The 19,333-nt window shown below is 35.2% G+C and overlaps 5 protein-coding genes and 1 non-coding gene across 6 annotated transcripts; 3 read left to right on the top strand and 3 right to left on the bottom strand.

Moving 5' to 3' along the window:
* The first annotated feature begins 4,248 nt into the window (after positions 1–4,248).
* TRNAY-GUA (transfer RNA tyrosine (anticodon GUA)) lies at positions 4,249–4,333 on the top strand. Its single transcript is given in 2 exon segments — positions 4,249–4,285; positions 4,298–4,333. It is a non-coding gene; the product is annotated as a tRNA-Tyr (tRNA).
* A 2,452-nt stretch (positions 4,334–6,785) lies between these two features.
* Positions 6,786–7,878, top strand: LOC104758253 (uncharacterized). Its single transcript, XM_010481077.2, has one exon. The coding sequence runs from the start codon at positions 6,786–6,788 to the stop codon at positions 7,692–7,694; it is 909 nt and encodes a 302-aa protein (XP_010479379.1). The 3' UTR covers positions 7,695–7,878.
* A 484-nt stretch (positions 7,879–8,362) lies between these two features.
* On the top strand, positions 8,363–9,412 carry LOC104758255 (B3 domain-containing protein At1g49475-like). The gene is made up of 3 exons (XM_010481079.3): positions 8,363–8,498; positions 8,603–9,053; positions 9,136–9,412. The coding sequence occupies exons 1-3, from the start codon at positions 8,376–8,378 to the stop codon at positions 9,156–9,158; spliced, it is 597 nt and encodes a 198-aa protein (XP_010479381.1). The 5' UTR covers positions 8,363–8,375; the 3' UTR covers positions 9,159–9,412.
* Positions 9,413–9,520: 108 nt separating this feature from the next.
* LOC104758254 (B3 domain-containing protein REM19) lies at positions 9,521–11,761 on the bottom strand. Its single transcript, XM_010481078.3, has 4 exons — positions 11,359–11,761; positions 10,468–10,810; positions 10,176–10,375; positions 9,521–10,075 (listed from the first exon to the last, which is right to left on the bottom strand). The coding sequence occupies exons 2-4, from the start codon at positions 10,703–10,705 to the stop codon at positions 9,827–9,829; spliced, it is 687 nt and encodes a 228-aa protein (XP_010479380.1). The 5' UTR covers positions 10,706–10,810; positions 11,359–11,761; the 3' UTR covers positions 9,521–9,826.
* A 587-nt stretch (positions 11,762–12,348) lies between these two features.
* On the bottom strand, positions 12,349–15,363 carry LOC104758256 (uncharacterized). Its single transcript, XM_010481081.2, has one exon. The coding sequence runs from the start codon at positions 15,233–15,235 to the stop codon at positions 12,569–12,571; it is 2,667 nt and encodes an 888-aa protein (XP_010479383.2). The 5' UTR covers positions 15,236–15,363; the 3' UTR covers positions 12,349–12,568.
* Positions 15,364–17,441: 2,078 nt separating this feature from the next.
* LOC109130039 (uncharacterized) lies at positions 17,442–17,981 on the bottom strand. The gene has a single exon (XM_019239238.2). The coding sequence runs from the start codon at positions 17,856–17,858 to the stop codon at positions 17,664–17,666; it is 195 nt and encodes a 64-aa protein (XP_019094783.1). The 5' UTR covers positions 17,859–17,981; the 3' UTR covers positions 17,442–17,663.
* Between the last annotated feature and the right edge of the window lie 1,352 nt (positions 17,982–19,333).

Here is a 19,333-nt window from a genome sequence, read left to right on the forward strand (position 1 = left end):
CAGAAGGCTACTTAAATCCAACATTGCTTCATATCTTAATGATTCAAAGCAAAAAGAAATTTCATCAAAGCTGTAAATCGTTACCTGCAGACTGCTCTCTGTCTCTCTTCGAGCCCTCTCTCTCTCCTCGAGCTCTCTCTTCGGAAACATAAGTAAATCTACACCCAACAACAAAGATCGACTTTTAAGCTAATGAATTCTAGAAGCAGATGATAAACTACCAACTTTTAACCTAAATAATTCTAGAAGCAGATGATACCTGAAGATTCCTCCATAGATGTATCATCAATGGAAGCAGTAGCAACATTTTCGTTCAGAGTGCTCTCCAATTCTTCAGAGCTACTACCACCACCACCAGCTTCAGCCTCCTCAGTCTTCATCAGAGACTGTGTTCAAGATTAGACAAAATCTAATTAGAGAAAAGCTAATTTGGTACAAAACAGAAGGCTACTTAAATCTACCATCGTTGGACCAACATTGCGTCATATCTTAATGATTCAAAGCAAAAAGATATTTCATCAAAACTGTAAATCGTTACCTGCAGACTGCTCTCTCTCTCTCTACGAGCTCTCTCTTTTCCAGATCAAATTTAGAAATTTGAAGTTGTTCACGTATGCAGACCGAGAGAGAGTGAGAGATAGGGGCTGAGACGAAGAGGAAGGATTTGATTTTTTTTTTGTCAACCAAACATTAAATTAAAAGATAACTCCAAGGTTGGTAGCCCAAACCGGAGGAAAAGAGTTTACAAAAGAAATAGCAGAAAGTAAAGATTTCGAAGAACGGGCAAGACAATCTGCCCGTACATTGTCTGTGCGTGGAACAGGCAAGGACTTGATTTGACAGCTCAAAACCTAAATTTCTATTTTTTTTTTTGACAAACCTCTAACATTAAAAATACATAGGATAATTGTGTATTTTTGAATATTAATAATCGTTGGAATTTGGTAGTTAAAATGAATAATTAGAAGAATTTTGGTGTAAAAGAGATTATTGGGTTCATTTCACAAAAAATAAAACTGTTTTTTTTTAATGTGTCCATACCAGATGAACTAATATATGTTTATAGAGTATAAATTTTGATATAAACCTCAAAAATAAATATTGAGGTTTGATGTGTCCATACCAAATGAACTAATATCTGTTTGTCCTATGGTGACAGCTTATCATGTGGGAAAGTTGTTAAAGGGTGGGGACCAGGATTCGAGAAATGTCTGGCGCACCAATAACCTACTCATGGATTTGGATGATTAGTTCCATTTTCACGGTGAGGGGTTAGGATCGATGCCCTGCAGGACTAGCTTTGGGCCTATAGGGGCAAGCTAGCGGTGGGCTAGTGGGGTCAACGAGACGGGTTGTCACATTTAGTTTCTGGTGATTAGAGATAGTATAGATTTTAGTTGTATTACTTATAGTAACTATAAAAATTCTTGAACCCAAAGCATAATATCAAAAAAATCGTATATATATATTTCCCTAATTACCTTAATCAATGCCATTATCCCCTACTTATTAAAACGGAAACATTTGTTAACAATAAACCCTTACCATTTTAATAAATACTAGAACTTAAAGTTATTATTTGTAATATTATAGATATTTCCTACTTATTAAAATGGAAGTACATTTGCTAATATAACATTTTATTTGTAAGATTTATATAATAAACTATTACCATTTTAATAGATACCATAACTTAAAGTTATTATTTGTAATATTATAAATACATTATTTCCTTACAAATTGATGTACATCTTAACAATATAAACATCTGGATATATCTACCGAATTAACAAGGTAATAATCAGTAATACCCAACAACATACATAAACATATTTTCATGACACCAATAAAAATAACAATCCCTACTATATTAATTCGGAAGTACACAACAATAGGTGTAGTCCATATCATAAAAAAATATAATACCATTACAAATTAACCTAAATTTATTTTAATTAAAGATACTAATATCTAATAGATTTATAACCAATTGTAGTAATTATTTAAATAGCCAACTAAGGAAAATAATTATTCATAACACATTCATAATATCGGGCTATAGGTCAAATCCAAAATTCTTTTTTCAAAAACATCATTTAACATACCGTTATTAAAAATCATTTTCCATAGACAAACCATAATTATCATTTTCTAACAAAATTCGGGTTTATAACTATTATTAATCAAATTACACTTATTACACACCATCTCCTTACGAACAAGCGAATATTTGTGGATTTTTGTTTAGATATGTTGGAGAATTTGAATTTCATGTTCGATCAGGAAATTACAGTTTCTTGGTAAATTATAATGTTCAAGCTTAACTTGACATTTTTACAGAATATGATGAATATTTAACATATAAAAAATGATCTAAAATACTCTATTTTTTTAATAAATATATTTAACATATTTATTCCATACCACAAGTTAAATTAATAAGTTATATTATAAAATGAGTTCTGATCTTTAAAACGGACAACAAATTAAATGTAAAATGTTAAGATTATATGATGAGATTGTTTAAAAACTAATGAAAATATTAAAAATTATTTGAATATACTAAAATTATACACAATTTTTTATAAAACTAGGTTTTCACCCGCGGTACACCGCGGGACTAAATTATAAATTAATGTACTTTAAATAATAATTTTAATTTATTTAGTTTTCAAATTCCCAATTAATTAATTTTATCTAATTAATTTATAATTTTGTTTAGAATTTTTTTTCTTCTTCTTTCGTTTTATACAATTTATAACCTTATTACATTAGATAGAATATAAAATTTTAAAACACTTAATTTTGTTTTCTATAATTAAACAGAGGTATATGCCTATATGGTATGTTAGTGTTTATTTTTATGTGTAGACAATTTTTCTTTTTTGGAATATTAAGAATGTGTTGTAGTATGTGTAATATTTTGTAGTTCATATACTAAATAATTTATAAGTTAATTTTCTAAACTATGACTACAAATCTATAGTATATGAAATAAACTAATAGTTTTAGTGTTGGTTCTATAGTCCAAATCCGCCATGCTAGGCGGATTACACAACATGTTCAAAGATTTTAATCCGCAAAAACTCATCATACAAAACCCGTGAAAGTAAAATATAGTATGTGAGACTAAAAGTCACTTTTTTTTTTTGTCAACCGAACTTTAAATTAAAAGAGTACTCTAAGGTTGGTTGCCCAAACCGGAGGGAAAAAAAAAGTCAAAATGCACTTATTTTTTTTGGTCAAGACTCCTAAGAGAACTTCATGATGGGCGACCTTCGTAGAAGTGATTGTCGGAACTGTGACAGTGAGGACAAATCACAAGTAAAGATCATTTGTTGATTTGTAGGATCGGTAAACAAGTTTTTAAAGTCTCTCAGACGTAACAAACCGTCCATCGAATATGGGTTAGTCCACGGGCCGGGAATAGATGTAAGGGCAACTTAGGAAGGTGGGCCCATAGATTAAGAGTGGACATGGGCTCACTAAGCAAGGTGGCGGTTGAGGCGTTACAGAGACAAAGGCTACATCATGGTGTGTCAAAGACACTTCTACGAATACATTGAGAAATTTAATATTAGTTACTATCAAAAGATTTTGTGACGTTAGAAAAAGGTTTTTAATTTCATTGGTTGTCGGAGCAAGCAATTTTGAGATAGCAAAAAGACGTGATCATGTTCTCTCCACACAGGTGGAGGGCACATCCGAGGTTCTCTCTATGATGGAGAAGTTTGGACATAAGGTTATCTCTCCAAAAGAGGAAGGTGGAGGAGGTTGGACGCAAGGTTCTCTCCATAAAGGATGAAAGCGGAGCCAAGGTTTTCTCCATGGTGGTTATACATTATTGTGATGATACATCATTGATTAGTATATTATGTAATATATTTTTTATTCAAAATGTTGTTTGAGCCAACAATTTTAGTAATTAAAAAACTATACAGAAGTGAAAGTAAAATAGTTGGCTTAATGTGTTCATATAGACATTTTCTAGGTGGTGATAAATAATATATTTGTAACACAGAGTATATTTAGGTATAAAAAACACACTTTTAAAAGTTATATACTTAAAAGATTTGTAAATGGATATAAATCAGTGTATTATAACAAAATAAAATTTAAAAATAACATACAACAAATTTTAATATACTTTTGTTAAATTTAATTTAATTTATAAAACTTTAAACTCGGATATCAGGCGGATCCTCATCTAGTAGAATATAAAGAAGTTTAGTGATGGAGTAAACGTAACCGACCTTAGCTCAGTTGGTAGAGCGGAAGACTGTAGTGTTAGCAGACAATCTTTAGGTCGCTGGTTCGATTCCGGCAGGTCGGAACTTTTTTTATTTTGGTCGCTGGAGTAGAAAAGCCCAAGAGCTCTTTTCCTTGTAAAGCCCAATAGATCCATAGTTCGTATAAACAACAAACCTATTTCTACTTCTAGCACTAATTAGTAAGTAATTAGAACTAAACGATCTGCAAAACGTTTATTTGTCTAGTTTAATTTGCTTCTCTACAATTTTTCTTATTTTACGCAACCCAATATTTACGTAATTTACGTTTCATGAATGCTGCTAGTGTTGTAAAATCATAAACCTAACTAGGCCTGGGCATATGGGTGTTCGGGTCGGGTTTAGGTTCGGGTAATTCGGGTTCGGGTTTTTTGGGTTTACTAATATAGGATCCGAACAGGTGTTCATATATTTTCGGGTCGGGTTCAGGTTTGGTTCCTATCGGGTTCGGGTTATTTGGGTATTGACTTTAAGAAACCTGTAATGTATCCAAATTATATTCGGTTATAGATAGTACCTACTCGAACATATCCAAAGTACCCACAAAAACCTGAAATGTACCCACAAAACCTGAAATATAATTGTGCAAACAGTTGTATAATCTAACAAATTCAACAAGAAACAATGAACTAAACCTTAAACAACTGAAACTGAGCATACCATGAAATCTTAAACAAATGAAACTGAGCATACCATATCTCGCAAAACAATTCACAAGGATTCGAAGAGGGAGATTAAGGCAAACGGTTTTATGAAATCAAATCATATGTGATAGTATGATATCATGTATAATTGTTCTCGGGTATAAACAAGTATCTTCGGTTCCTCGAGTTCGGTTCGGGTAATACCTGATACCCGTGGTTATTTGAAAACGAAAACCTATTGGTTATTTAGACAGAATTGGTTTGGGGTCGGGTTCGGGTATTTTCAGGTCGGATTCGGGTCGGTTCCTCAGGTTCGGGTTATTTGCTCAGGCCTAAACCTAACACAATGGCAATCAAGTTTTTTTGGTATTAACATCAAGATAGTACTGATTGATCGGCTTTCACTAAATCCATTCGTGGAATCATTTTTCTATCGACAGCAACCTAATGTTGGATTACTATAGATGTGATCATGTGAATGATGAATCATGTGCTTGGTAACTCTTTTATCGTAAAATATGTAAACTAAGATGATATGGTGATTAATCCAAAAGTGATACTAAAGACGGTACCATCAACTTGTTTATGTTCGTATTATTATCTTGTACCATTATTTCTTACATTTTTAAACTATTTGAATCATCTTTTTCATCATTGAAAAACTCTTACTATCTTAATATCTTTTTAACTCTTTTACCATTTTTTTCATCATTAAAAAAAAGCTCTAACCATTTTAATATAGAAGATAATACATAAATAAAAAGGTAATTCAATGCATAAAAAATGATAGTATACGATTTGCTATTTTATTTTCATTTCGGAAACTAAATTTTGTTTTCTTAATAGAAATCATAAATAAAAGCATAATTAGATTGGGTAGTAAATGGATTCATTGTAATTGCCATTTTCTAAGGAAGTGGAAACACTCTTTAGTTTCCACTTGGAGTAGATGGAGAGTGACTCCGATCTATCCCCTCAATAGTTCATTGGCTCCTCCTTTATTTTGTTGGGTCTCTTAATCAAAAGTTAGGTCAATTGATTCATTAATATCGTTTTATATTACATCAAAAGAGGAATATTTTTGAATCTCAGTGACAATCTTATTATACAAAAATTTCAGAACTTCTCTAGAAAAGTGGTTGAGTCCTGCTTTGCATACAAGATTATTTTAGATTTATCACTTTGGATCTTCAACTCAAATTGAATATTCCATCATTTTTTTTGTAATTTTAATAGACAACATGCATTAAAAAAACACTTTGAAAGGTAGTGCCATACATAAATTTAAAAATAGTTGACACAATTAATCCTTCCATCCAATTGAACTCACCATAATTAAGCATCGATGAATCATGAATCTAATATTTCTTTGAACTTTACATTCCAAGAAGTCACACTCGACTTTGCATCTCTAAAATTCGTGCAAAAATAATCATATGCGTGCACGAACCTTTTGTTATCAGTTTATCACTATCTTATAAACATTAAAGTTTCTATTTTTAAAAGAAAAAATCAAAAGTTTGCATAAGAAAAAAAAAGGAGTGCATTTGAATGAATTAAAACTACACTACGTTGCTCTCTGTTTTTCTCGAATGCTTTGCTCTGTTTCCTTAACTAAAGTTTTTGATAACGAAGTTACTTTCTTTATTTTCATCACCACAATCTTAAAGTGTTACGTATTGGTCAAGCCACCTTTTCTTCTTTTTTCCTCAGCTTTATTAGTGGTAGTTTCCGTCACGCAACCACATATGGTTGCCCCCATCTATATAAACACTTCATCACAAAAACCTCATTCAACACCACAATAACGGTTTATTGTTTTTGAAAACAATCGAAACTTAAAAACATTGGAATGGGAACGTTCTTAGGACACTTCGTTCCCGGTCTCTCACTTGCACTTCTTGGTCTTTGGCATCTCTTCAACATCATAAGATCTTATTGTCTTAAAGGCCCTGAAACCTTCTCTGCAAAATTCTGGTTCCCTTTCCCTAAACTCAAACATCTCGAGCTTATCTTGATTCTCCTCTTCTCCTTCCTCTCCATCACTCTCCTAACCCTAGATTTCCCTAATTTCAACTTCTCCTCTTTCAAACCAGACAACCTAGAACATGCTTCCATGTTCCTCCATCTCATTATCTTTGCCTGTTTCGCTCTCTTCTGCGAGCTGACACTTTGCTCAGATCTCTTCTCCGGTCTAGTCGGAGTTCTCTCTGCTTCTGTCTTCGCTCAAGAACTCTTCCTACTTCATTTTCACTCCACTGATCATTCAGGTCTTGAAGGTCACTACCATTTCCTTCTCCAACTCATTGCTTTCGTCTCTTTCTCCTCGGCTCTAGCTTCTGCTTCTTTCCCTAAATCCTTCTCTGCGGCTCTAGTCCTCCCAATCTCGGTTATGTTTCAAGGATGCTGGTTCTTGAACATGGGCTTCATGCTTTGGATCCCAGAGTATGTTCCTAGAGGTTGCGTGAGTAACATGTCAACATCTACAGACGATAACCGAGGAAGTGTTGTTCATAGTAGTGCGGTGGCTTGTGAGTCTCCTGGTGCTGAGGTCAGGGCAAAAGCATTGGCGAATCTTCAGTTTAGCTGGATGTTGTCTGCTATACTAATCATTACATGTGCCTTGTGCCTCAAGTTTTCCGGTAAAGTTGCGTTGCCTAAGATTAGGTCATCGTCGGAGTACGAGCGTCTTTGCCGGCAAGGAAGTGACCGTTCTGCAACGGTGACGGTCGAAGCACCGGCCAGTTCCGATCAACATTAGATTGTCCTTACTTTATCATCTGATCAATATAATATGATGTATTATGTAGATATATATAATACACTAATAAGTAGCCCTAATAGTTACATAAATTACAAGAGGGAAAAGAGTGTAACGCACTAAAGATACTAAAAATAGTGCACCCTTTCGCATGCTTTGTGATATAAAACGAAATTTGCATATACAACAACTTTGTTACAGGTTTGAAAATTTAATTTGACTCTTTCACTAATCTGCATTAATTCCTGCTAAACAGAAAAACAAAAAAGTTATATATTCACTAGAAGGAAAAAAAAATTGGCGGCAGAGGATATACATGCATCATGCATGTTTTATGTCCGTTGTACCGTTTGTAGTTTATATTCAACTAATTTTTAGTTTTTACTTCGTTTGTACCGTTTTCTCAGGCCTGCCCTACTTTATTTATTATCAGTAAACCTTCTTTACCTTTTTTATCAACAAAATAAATACTTCTGATTTTTGGTGGAGAAATTTATTAGAGTAAATAAAGAATCTTGGGAATCTAAAAGAGTTAACTTTTTCCATGGTGTAATAATGAATCATGCGATATAACACGACAATGAAATAAGTGCATCTATCCTCTTCACTTTTCCATTTTCCTCTCTCATTCTTGGGAGTAAATAATTTCTTCTTGGCAAGAAAAAAACGAACACAAAAAAAATGAGGAACACGCCTACTACTCGGAGATCATCGGTCCGACGCCGTCTAACACCGGAGCCAGAACCAGCGGTGAAAAAGTTCATCAAGATAATTAATCTTTCAACTATCAAGGAAAATATGATGGTAAAACAATAACATTTTTACCCACTTTTATTTTTATTTTATTTTTTTCCAATCTTTTTTACTAAGAATTAGAAACTTTCTTGCATGTGTGGGGATTTTCACAGAAAATTCCGGAGAGATTTGTAAGATTAGGTCCCAAACTCACTGACAATGTGACTCTCGAGACTCCTGTGGGTTTCAAGCGTTCGATTCGGATCAAACGGATTGGTAATGAGGTCTGGTTTGAGAAAGGTTGGAGTGAGTTTGCTGAGGCTCATTCTTTGAGTGAAGGTCATTTTCTGTTCTTTCATTACAAAGGGAAGTCTAGTTTTAGCGTTGTGATCTTTGATGTGACTGCTTCTGAGATTGAGTATCCGCTGGACAAAGTTTATGTCATTGAGAGTAATGATGATGATGATAAAGAAGAAGTGATGGAAGTTATGGATGATGATGATGAACAAGGGTTTGCTGGATTTGAAAGTAGTGAGAGTGAAGAAGTGATTGAATTGGATGAATTGTTGAACAAGAAGAAGAGGAAAGAGTCAGCGTTAAGTCTGAGAAATTTGCAACATTTTGGTAAAAACTTTATTTTAAAGAAGGTTTTGTAGGTTTTGTTCGTGTTTTCTGTGTGATTTGTTATTGTTCTTCTTTGTTGTAGATAATGTTGAAGAGGTTGATTGAATGGGGTTAAAGAAGATAAGAGAGTCATGGGGAGGTGTAAGAGAAGGTTTTACAAATTTTGTGATCCGAACAAAGATCTCTGCGGTTTCTAGTTATCGGTTTGGAAGCTTCACTGTAGTAAAAACTTTGGAACATTTTAAGACCCTTTTTGTGTAATATTGTGTGTAGTGGAAAATGCTTGTCTGAATCTGGCAGAAGCTTTAGCTTAATCGTTGTAAGAACTCGGCTAACTTTTGAAATCCTTTTGTGTAAAATTACTTGTCATGCCTCTTTCCTATCTCACAGTTTAAACAACTAAGCCACTAGTTTCACTGACTAAATTTATGGAGAAATGGAAACTATGATCCAAACACACAAACCTATTAGAATCAACATTGCACATCAACATAATTCTCCTCATGAAGATAAAGTATATACAACTCTACTTTTGAACCTAACTACCACTCAAACAAAGAGTTTTCCACTCGAGGTTATTATAATCGTCAAATACTTATCCACATTGAAACATAGGAACCTGAAATTTCACTCAAAACACTACTAAAACAGAGAGAAACCAATGCAAGAGAGAGAGAGAGAGAGAGAGAGAGAATGGTTAATAGACCCTACATGAAATTTTGACTTTGGAAAGCTACCTGCAAGATCACTGATGAAAGCGAAATCTTTTTTGGTCACACATACTCATTGACGCGAAAGGCAGTGACTTTCAGGATGAAATCCCGAGTCCTGAGTAGCTCAAAGACACATACATCTCCTTCGCCTATATTGTTCTCGAGTGTGAACTCATACCACCCTTGGCTAAACTTAGCTCTCCCTGCTTTGTAAAGGCACCTCACTGGCCATTGTTTCTCACCGAGCTGGAGCTTGATGAAACCAGATATCCCGCTTAGGTACTTCTCAGCAAACCCAGAAGGCAAGTACTGTTGAAAAACCAAAGACAAAGAAACAGGTCATGGTAAAAGATTAAGCCTTTCACCCACATCTTCAACCTGATTTATAATATGTGAGAAAGTGTTTTACCATGATGCAGCCTCTGTATAGATATGAAGGTCGCAGAACAACTCTAAAGAAAGGATTGGCTGGTTCAAATGTTTTGGCTGCAGTGACGGCTCTCTCTCGTTCCTCTGCGGTTACAGTTCTCTTTCTAGCAGAAGCACTCTCGTAGAACTTTGAACGGTTCTCGGAGTCATCTCCACCAGGTGTCGAAGAGTTAATGTCCTCTGTGCATAACCAAAAACAACGAATCTTTTTGACTCTCCTCAGAACAAAAAAGTCAATGTGCGTAACTAAGAGTATGTCTCTGAAACATTACCAGGGTTAGGATTCTTCTTCTTCCTTCCTCTCTTCTTAAGCACTTTCGGTGTTTCTTCAGGTTTAGAATCTTTGAAAAAGCTTTGGATGGCTGTAGAACCACCATAACCTCCTCTATTCACAGGTTGTTCAGTAGATGTAGGGTTCGATGGATACATGACCCTAGCATCTCTGTCGTTAGGGTCTTCAAACAATCGAGCACGTTTGTTGAAATGATTCTGTGCGGAGTTCATGTCCATAAGAGCACTACTAGAATGGTAAGCGTAGATCTCAGAGTTTTCCGCAGGTAATAATAGGACACTCTCCAATCCTGCCAACAACCCCTCTTGAAACCTTTATTAATCCTACATGCAAACAAACATGATCATATCAGGTACACAGTGAATGTAACAGCAACAAGAAAGCTCATCCTTATATTATAAACCTAACATATCTCATATAGAAATCAACAACACAGTGGCTGGATAAAATCCTAATCCTAAGTAAAGTTACTACTACTAGTCACAGATCTATGAAGTCCACTTATATATATATAGTCTTCATAACAGAGAGACCCAAGTCAAATCAACAGTCTGAACTCTGAAGGCTATAATTAAATCCTATATCCTTGAATAAATCTGACAGATACTGACAGTATATGTGATGTCAAAACTGCTTCAAACAAAACTTAAACTGAGTCACGTCTCATTTCACAGAAAGAGAGACACAAATCACCAACAAATCTAAGACTAGATTTAGACTCCTAACTCAAAAATTAGAAGTACCCAAAAACAAAAGCACACATCTTTGATTATACAGTATTCATTCAATCAGAATTGCACACAAACAAAACAAAAATTATAAAAGAAGAAACCTTTTGAAATTAAAGAAGAAGAAGAAAAGCAAAAATTACCAGGAGATTGAGTAGAAGGAAAGATGAGAGAAAAAACATGTGGAAGGAAGAGGAGCGTGGCAGATTAAATCAAAAACAGTGAAAGAGAAAGAGGGACCAGAGAGTGATCATTAAACGACGCCGGAGCCCAAACCCTTTTCTTTTTTTTTCTTTTTCTTTCTCAGATCTGAAGTTTATGCTTAATGGTCAAAAGGGCTCAAACACACTTCTATCTCTTTATCTCTCTCTCTCTCTTTGTCTGGTTTAAACCGTGATGACTTGAGTAGAGTGAGACCCGAACCCAAAATTATAAAAATCCCAACTTGACCATTTTAAAAATTGCTCGAGCGATTCAATCTGTTTGTGTGTCCTTTGACTCTGTAAGTGGTGGAATCGCTGAGTTGACGACTCGTTTTTTTGTTTCTTTGTTTTTTTGGGGGTTAATTAAATTAAAAGCTTAACTGTCCCCACCACCTACTCTTTTTTTTCCACCTAATTTTTCTTTCCTTTTTCCGATATATAATTAATATTTTTTGTCCTTTTTAACGGATATTATAATTTTTCTTGATTCAGAAAAAAAAAAAGGTCACTAGGGGGGGTTATTGTAATCGTTTGGGCCTGGGCTTGTAACCTTTGTTTATGGATCCTCTAATAATTATGGATCGTATTTCTTTACCAACATTTTTTATATATTCATTCTTTCATACCTGTATACATTTTAAAACATATTAACTGGATAACAGTTTAATAAACAAAGAATTTCATAAACCTAATTTCAGTATATATTATAAAAAATATTTTAAATAATTTATGAAAGAGTTGTAGAATATTAAATATGTATAGTTTATTAGAGTATATCATATGTAGCTATAGTAGAATGCATTATATGATTTACACATTTTATTTTTAACATTGTTGACAAAAAAAAAAAGAGTCACATTTGTATGAATATTGATATTTACATATATACTGTATTATATTTTGCTTCTCAGTTAATATATAAAATGGCGATTTAAAGAAAAAAAATTTATAAAAGGGCAAAAAAAAAACATAGAGAAGTTTTCTTCTAAAATATCATCTACTGAAAAAATTACATTACTCGTTTGTAACTGGCATTTGATGTTTTTCTTGTGAATTTAATTCTTTCTTTTGTTACAAACAATTAAGTTGGAGAAAATGGGGACATAAATGTTAAAAAAAATGGGTAACATTGTCACTACCGGTGGACATTTTAGTATCCTTGGAATATCGGTGGTGGTGGCGATGCATATTGGAATCCGATGTTTGGTGGTAGGACGAAATCACCATCGTCACCATCGTCCTTGTTGTCCGATGGTGGAACAGTTGTGTCAGTTGACGGTGATGATGGTGTGGCGGGTGATGGTTCTGGTGCTTCAACTTCTTCTGATTGTTTTGGAGATGAGACCGGTTCGTTTGATGGTGTTGGTGCATGGACCGGTTCAGAGATTGGTGTTGGGGTTTGAACTGGTTCATGAATTGGTGTTGGAGCGTGACTTGGTGATTGGTTTGATTCTGATGATGGAGTCGGTACTTGTGATGTTTCAGAGGATGAGGTTGGGGCTTGAACCGGTGTTGGAGCTTGACTTGGTGATTGGTTTGATTCTTCTGATGATGGAGATGGTACTTGGGATGTTTCAGAGGATGGGGTTGGGGCTTGAACCGGTGTTGGAGTTTGACTTGGTGATTGGTTTGATTCTGATGATGGAGTTGGTGCTTGAGATGTTTCAGAGGATGAGGTTGGGGCTTGAACCGGTGTTGGAGCTTGACTTGGTGACAAAATGGGTGCTTGATATGATTCTGATGAAGGAGTTGGCACTGGGACTGGGGATGATTCAGTGATTGGGGTTGGGGCTTGAACAGGAGTGGGAGCTTCGGTTGGTGGTTGAGTTGTTATATGTGTTGGTGGTGGTGAGAACATTGGTGGAGGCGGAGAATATACCGGCGGTGGTGGTGGTGAGTGGGTTGGAGGCGGCGGTGAGTATACTGGCGATGGCGGTGGTGGAGAGAAAACTGGTGGCGGTGGAGGAGAGTGATCTGGTGGTGGTGGTGATGGCGGCGGAGGAGAAGCAACTGGTGGAGGTGGAGAGTGGACCGGTGGGGGTGGAGGCGGAGAATGAACGGGAGGCGGCGGCGGCGAGTAAACCGGAGGTGGTGGTGGCGAGTAAACTGGAGGGGGTGGTGAGTAAACCGGAGGCGGCGGTGAGTAAACCGGTGGAGGTGGTGAGTAAACCGGTGGCGGTGGTGGTGAGGAAGGCATTGGTGGTTGCGGTGGTGGTACACGTATTTCCTCTACCTTTGGTGGTGGCGGAGGACGACGTTTTGTAACCGGAGATGCGTCGAATGGATCATCTGATTCCGATGTGGGTGCTTGTGCTTCCTTTGGTGGTGAAGCCGGTTTAGGATGTTCAGGTTTCTGTGGTTGTTCAGGCTTAGGTGACTCCTCTGGCTTTGGTTGTTCTGGTTTAGGAGACTCCTCTTGTTCTGGTAGCTCAGGCTTGTTTTCTGGTTTAGGAGATTCATGCTTTGGTGGTTGAGGTTTAGGTGTAGGTTGTTCTGGTGTTTTTGGTGTCTCGGGCTTTGATGGGTTTTGTGGTTCTGGTTTAGGTGATTCATTAGGTTTTGGCATAACCGGCTCTGGTTTTGATGGCTTTGGCTCGGACGTCTTTGGTGGATTTGGTGATGGACTAGAGCCACCGTTGCTACCGCCCGCACACTTGTCCTTGCTACAATCCACGGGACGACTAACAACAGGGAAACATTGGTTAGCGGACTTTTGACTCGGTCTATTCTGCAAGCAATTGTTTGTATCATCAAATTGTTTCCCATTGTTTCTCCCTGGAACACAGCTTTCAGCTTCTCCATTGAAAAAATTGTAAGAAAATTTGAAGCTCTCCAAACTTGGCAACTTGCAAAACTTGTCCACAACAAATCCGGTGAGCTTATTATGCGATAAATCAAACTGCTCAATGCTAGCTAAACCGGACAAACTTGAAGGTAAACTACCAACAAAACCATTCTTGCTCGCGTCAAACACGGTCACATTGTTAAGCAAACCAATCTCGTTTGGAAAACAACCGGTTAAATTGTTTCCAGTGAAGACAATCTCATTAAGGTTCTTCATGTTACCAATCGATTTTGGGATACATCCAGTGAATTTGTTGTTTGCAAATGTCACAACCGATGCTTTCGATTTCCCGATCGTACCAGGGATAAACGACTCAAACCGGTTATTGTTCAAGAAAATAGCATCAAGATCTTTATCAAAGATCTCTGGCGGCAAACTTCCTTCGAATTCATTGTATCTGATATCAAGATACTTCAAAGATGGCCATAAAAGTGAAACGTCAGGGAACTTACCGACGAATCGGTTGTTGCTGACATCGAACTCGTACATCAAAGCGAGTTTCGATAAACTTTTGGGGATGATCCCACAAAACCGGTTTGAATTAATATGAAACAAAGCTAGGTCGGTCATAAGGCCAAGCTCTGGTGGTAAATGTCCGGATATATCTGCATGGTTAAGGTCAACTCCAGCGACAACATTTAGACTAGGATCGTCTAGAGCTGGTGCACAATAAACTCCATTGTAAGAACACACATTAGAACCAACCCAATTAGACGTGGTTTTAAACGGGTCAGAATAAATCGCTTTTTTCCACGCTTGAAGAGCAATGTAAGCTCTTTTGAGACGATCATTTTCAAATCTGAGGTTAGGATCGACTTTACTGATGCTAAAACATTTTTGTTCTAGGTCGTTCGTGAGATCAGCGTCTTCTGGAAAAGAAGGTTCATCGTGAAAAGTGGCGACGGCGACATAGGAGATTATAAAGAGGGTAAAGAGGCAGCCTAAAGGCCTCTCCAGTTTTGTTCTAATCATTTTATTTTATGAGGAACCTTGGGGAAGACCCAAGGCTGCTTATTAAAAGAGTTCTTGAAGAAAACAAAGTCTAAGAATGAACGAAAGGTATTATAAGAGAAAGGAAAAAGAAAGACAGATTTTGAAAGTGTGTTGTTTTGAGACTCGGGAGCTATATTAAGAAGATGTAAAATTAGTTTTGTTTTACAAGATAATAAAAATAGTAAATCAATGTTGCTAATTTGGAAATTAAAATGGTATATATAACTAATTCAGGTCGTTGACGTTGTCAACAACTTTCTTGTTTTTACCATACTTGAAATGGTTTGATGACTGATTTATACAGTGTTTATAATACAGCTCTGATCAAGACTGTTTTTATTTTATTGTATCAACGTATTGAAGACTGTCAAGTACCATTTCCTACTGCTGCCACAAACTTACATTTCGTTCCTAGTTTTAGTGATTCAAAGTCAGTAAATATTATTATTTCATGGTACGTACGTATGGTATCACTTAATTCTTATAACATTTTCATGTTATATATCAGCACTATTGTTTCACAGTGGTACACAAGTACCACAAATTTAACGTTGTGTTCGCATAGGTACGTATATCAATTGCTGTTTCGGTAGGGGCCGAGAGCAGAATTGTGCATTGATGATGGATCAAAGATGGACCATGATTCGTCAAGAACCAGGAAATATAATAACAAACATATATTCTAAAAAGGGAAAAATATCATTAAAATCATGAACTTTCAAATTTTGGCCATTTAAAACATGAATTTTGTTATAGGCCATTTAAAACATCAACTTTCGTTGACTAGTTTTTTTAAATATGAAGTTTCATAGACCAGGCCAAAATAGACATGACGTTAAATCCGATAGTTGACCTACTAACAGATGTTACTATGCCGTTAATCACTCCGTTACTGACAAAACGACATCGTTTTAATTGAAGTTTTAGTTTGAAATAATGTCATTTAAACCATGAACTTTTAAATATAGGCCATTTAAATCATGAACTTGTAAATGTATGTCATTTAAACCATGAACTTTTAATTTATGTCATTTAAACCATGAACTCGCCCTGGGTATTCGGTAAAAACCAGGCAACCTAAAAATTTTGGTTATCGGAGCAAATCGAAGAGAGAAAGCTTAATCGTTCGGTGCAATTGATTTGAATAACCGGATTTTGGTTTGACTCGGTAATCGAATCGATTGGTTTATTAGAAACTGTAGAAGTATATAAGCTTAATCGGCTAACCCGTTTAACCCTAGTTTAGTTTATCTCTTCTTTCTTCGACTCTGCCTCATGATGCGATTCTAAGAAAGAGAGAGAAGAATATCAGTTCATCATTCTTTTTTGATCTTTGTCATGTATTTTGTGTCTTTTTGTTTTTTTCTTGAGTCTTTTTCATTTATTAGGATACTACACTAGAGTCTGAAGGATTGATCATCTTGTTTTAGGATACTGCACTAGAGTTTGAAAGATTGATCACCATTTTTATGTATTATGGTTTACATAACATAAATTTGAAAGTTCATAGTTTAAATGACATACATTTACAAGTTCATGGTTTAAATGACATATATTTACAAGTTCATTGTTTAAATGGCCTGTATTTAAAAGTTCATGGTTTAAATGACACTTTTCGAATTAAAACTTCCATTAAAACGACGTCGTTTTGTTAGTAACGGAGTGATTAACGGCATAGTAACGTCTGTTTGTAGGTCAATTATCGGATTTAACGTCATGTCTTTTTTGGCCTGGTCAACGAAACTTCATGTTTAAAAAAGCTAGACAACGAAAGTTGATGTTTTAAATGACCTACAACAAATTTCATGTTTTAAATGACCAAAATTTGAAAGTTCATGATTTTAATGACATTTTTCCCATTCTAAAAATAGATAACAATGTACCCGACACGTTTACTTGGTGTGGAGACCACACAACAAAAACCTAATCTTAAATCTCAAACATGGATAAGACAATAATTTTTGTGTTTGTCTAGTTGAATTAAAATATATCGCCACGATCGTTGTTCGACTATGACCCAAATATAATAACATTCTGCCTTCTTCAATATCAGATCTATCTTGTTAGTGTGAACACATGTTCTGTACAAATCGAGCATTACAACAGTAATTTTTCTTTACAGATCTTAATTACGAATAACCAAAATTATATACAATGAAACAAAAGAAAATATATACACAATCGGTAACGTCTAAGCTTTTTATATATTCACGGGTGTGTACGTAAACTCTTATTGATCTTTTTGGTTTATACACAAACCACATCTTGATCTTCGATACAAATTATACCTTTTGTCCTAAGCACAACGTGATAGATCGAGGCATGACGTACGGTACTAGTAATAATAGAACAAGATGAACAAAAAACAAAAGAACCATGTATATATATAAGAGAAAGAATACATTAATTACAGAAACCCCACGAGAGGAATGGGAACGGCGGTGTAATTACTCCGGCGACCATTCACCCCCGAAGAATATTGAATCACCGGAGGAGGACGGTGGTTGCGGAAAGCTACTTCGATTGATTCTGCAATGGCTGCGAGGAAATCTACGGTCAATTTCACCAACTCGATGCAAATCTCCATTTTTAGAGTCACCATTGTGTAGACTAAGAACAATAATTTTCTTCTTCTTGAAAAAATGAGTTTTGGTTTCTTTTCACTGTTTTCCGCGTATCCGGAGACCTTGCTCGTCGTTGTGAAGTCTCTTTACATGCAAAAACCAAGACTTATATATATAATGCAAATATCTATATTTTAATTTTATTTGAATGGTCCAATTAAAATACCACGTGGCTTGAAACTTGCAAGCAATTATCAGGAAGGTTTTTTTTTTTTCTTCTTTGGAAGATGCTTGCTTCGTTGGCTCTTGGTTTACATGAAGAGCCAATAATACGTAGGGGGCGTTTATTTTAGATATGTGTATGATAATCTTTAGAAGAAGATATGTGTTATGTGTATAACCTTATCGAATACGCATACAGAGAATATACCGTATTGTGTAAATAGACAAGCAAACTAGTTAAGGTTGAAATGAAATAAAACAAAAGCAATCCCTTAAACAAGAAAATAAGTCAAATGAAATAAACATTTAATGGAAAATTATATCAAGCTGATATTGATTTCTAATTAGAATTTCTGAATTAAAACTTCATAGTTATTTAAGTAAATTATATTTTCACAAAAAAACTTAATAACTTCATAGTTATTTAAGTTAAAAAAATGTGTGATTGTTGGAAAATAGAGGATGTGAGAATAATAAATTAGAGGAAAAAAAAAAATGAAAAAGTGAATTTTAGAATAATATATATTCTCTATTTCTTTTATGGGAAAGTTTTACTGCCTTTTCCTTTTTAGCTGAAATCATTTTTTCAAGTTTTCAATTTGATTGGTAAAGTAAGTAGAGGAATTAGTAATTATTATTTTCAACTGAATTTTTTACTCTAAAAGTATTACTAATCACATCCAAGATATATGAGTTATATTCGTTTTCATACCATGCATCTTTATCCAAATGATACATGCAGAGTTGGGTGATCCGTTTAAATTAATTGTACTAATTTTTTTAATATCATTTATATCTGCATATACATGGAGCATGCTGATGCATTGCGCAGCGCAATTTGCGCACCATGGTAGACAAACCTATAAAATGGAAAATACAAGATGCATCTATATATATACGTTCATGGTACACACTCTCCATAAACCAAACCAAGGTTCACAAGAGGTTACGAAGAAAGAAGACCCAGACTTAAAATAGTGCATGAACCTAACGCAAAACGAACATGGTACACACACACACTTATACCAAAACTTAAAAAAAAAAAAATAAAATCATCAGGCATGTTCGGATCTAAGTCCATATACCCCCACTTGCTTTTATTAGTGATTGTTACTATCCCTCGTATTACAGTACTATATTATAGGCTTTCCCCAATAGATTTGGAAATATTATCTCAGTCGTAGTGATATTGAAAATACTAGTTTATTATCCACGGGATGATAGGATCGGGAATATCGTAATCATACGTTTATAAAAGTAGAAAGATTACCTAAATCCTCATTTGATTATT

The sequence above is a fragment of the Camelina sativa genome, chromosome 17, assembly GCF_030686135.1.
Source record: "Camelina sativa cultivar CO46 ecotype springtype chromosome 17, ASM3068613v1".
In the NCBI taxonomy this organism is placed as follows: Eukaryota; Viridiplantae; Streptophyta; class Magnoliopsida; order Brassicales; family Brassicaceae; genus Camelina; species Camelina sativa.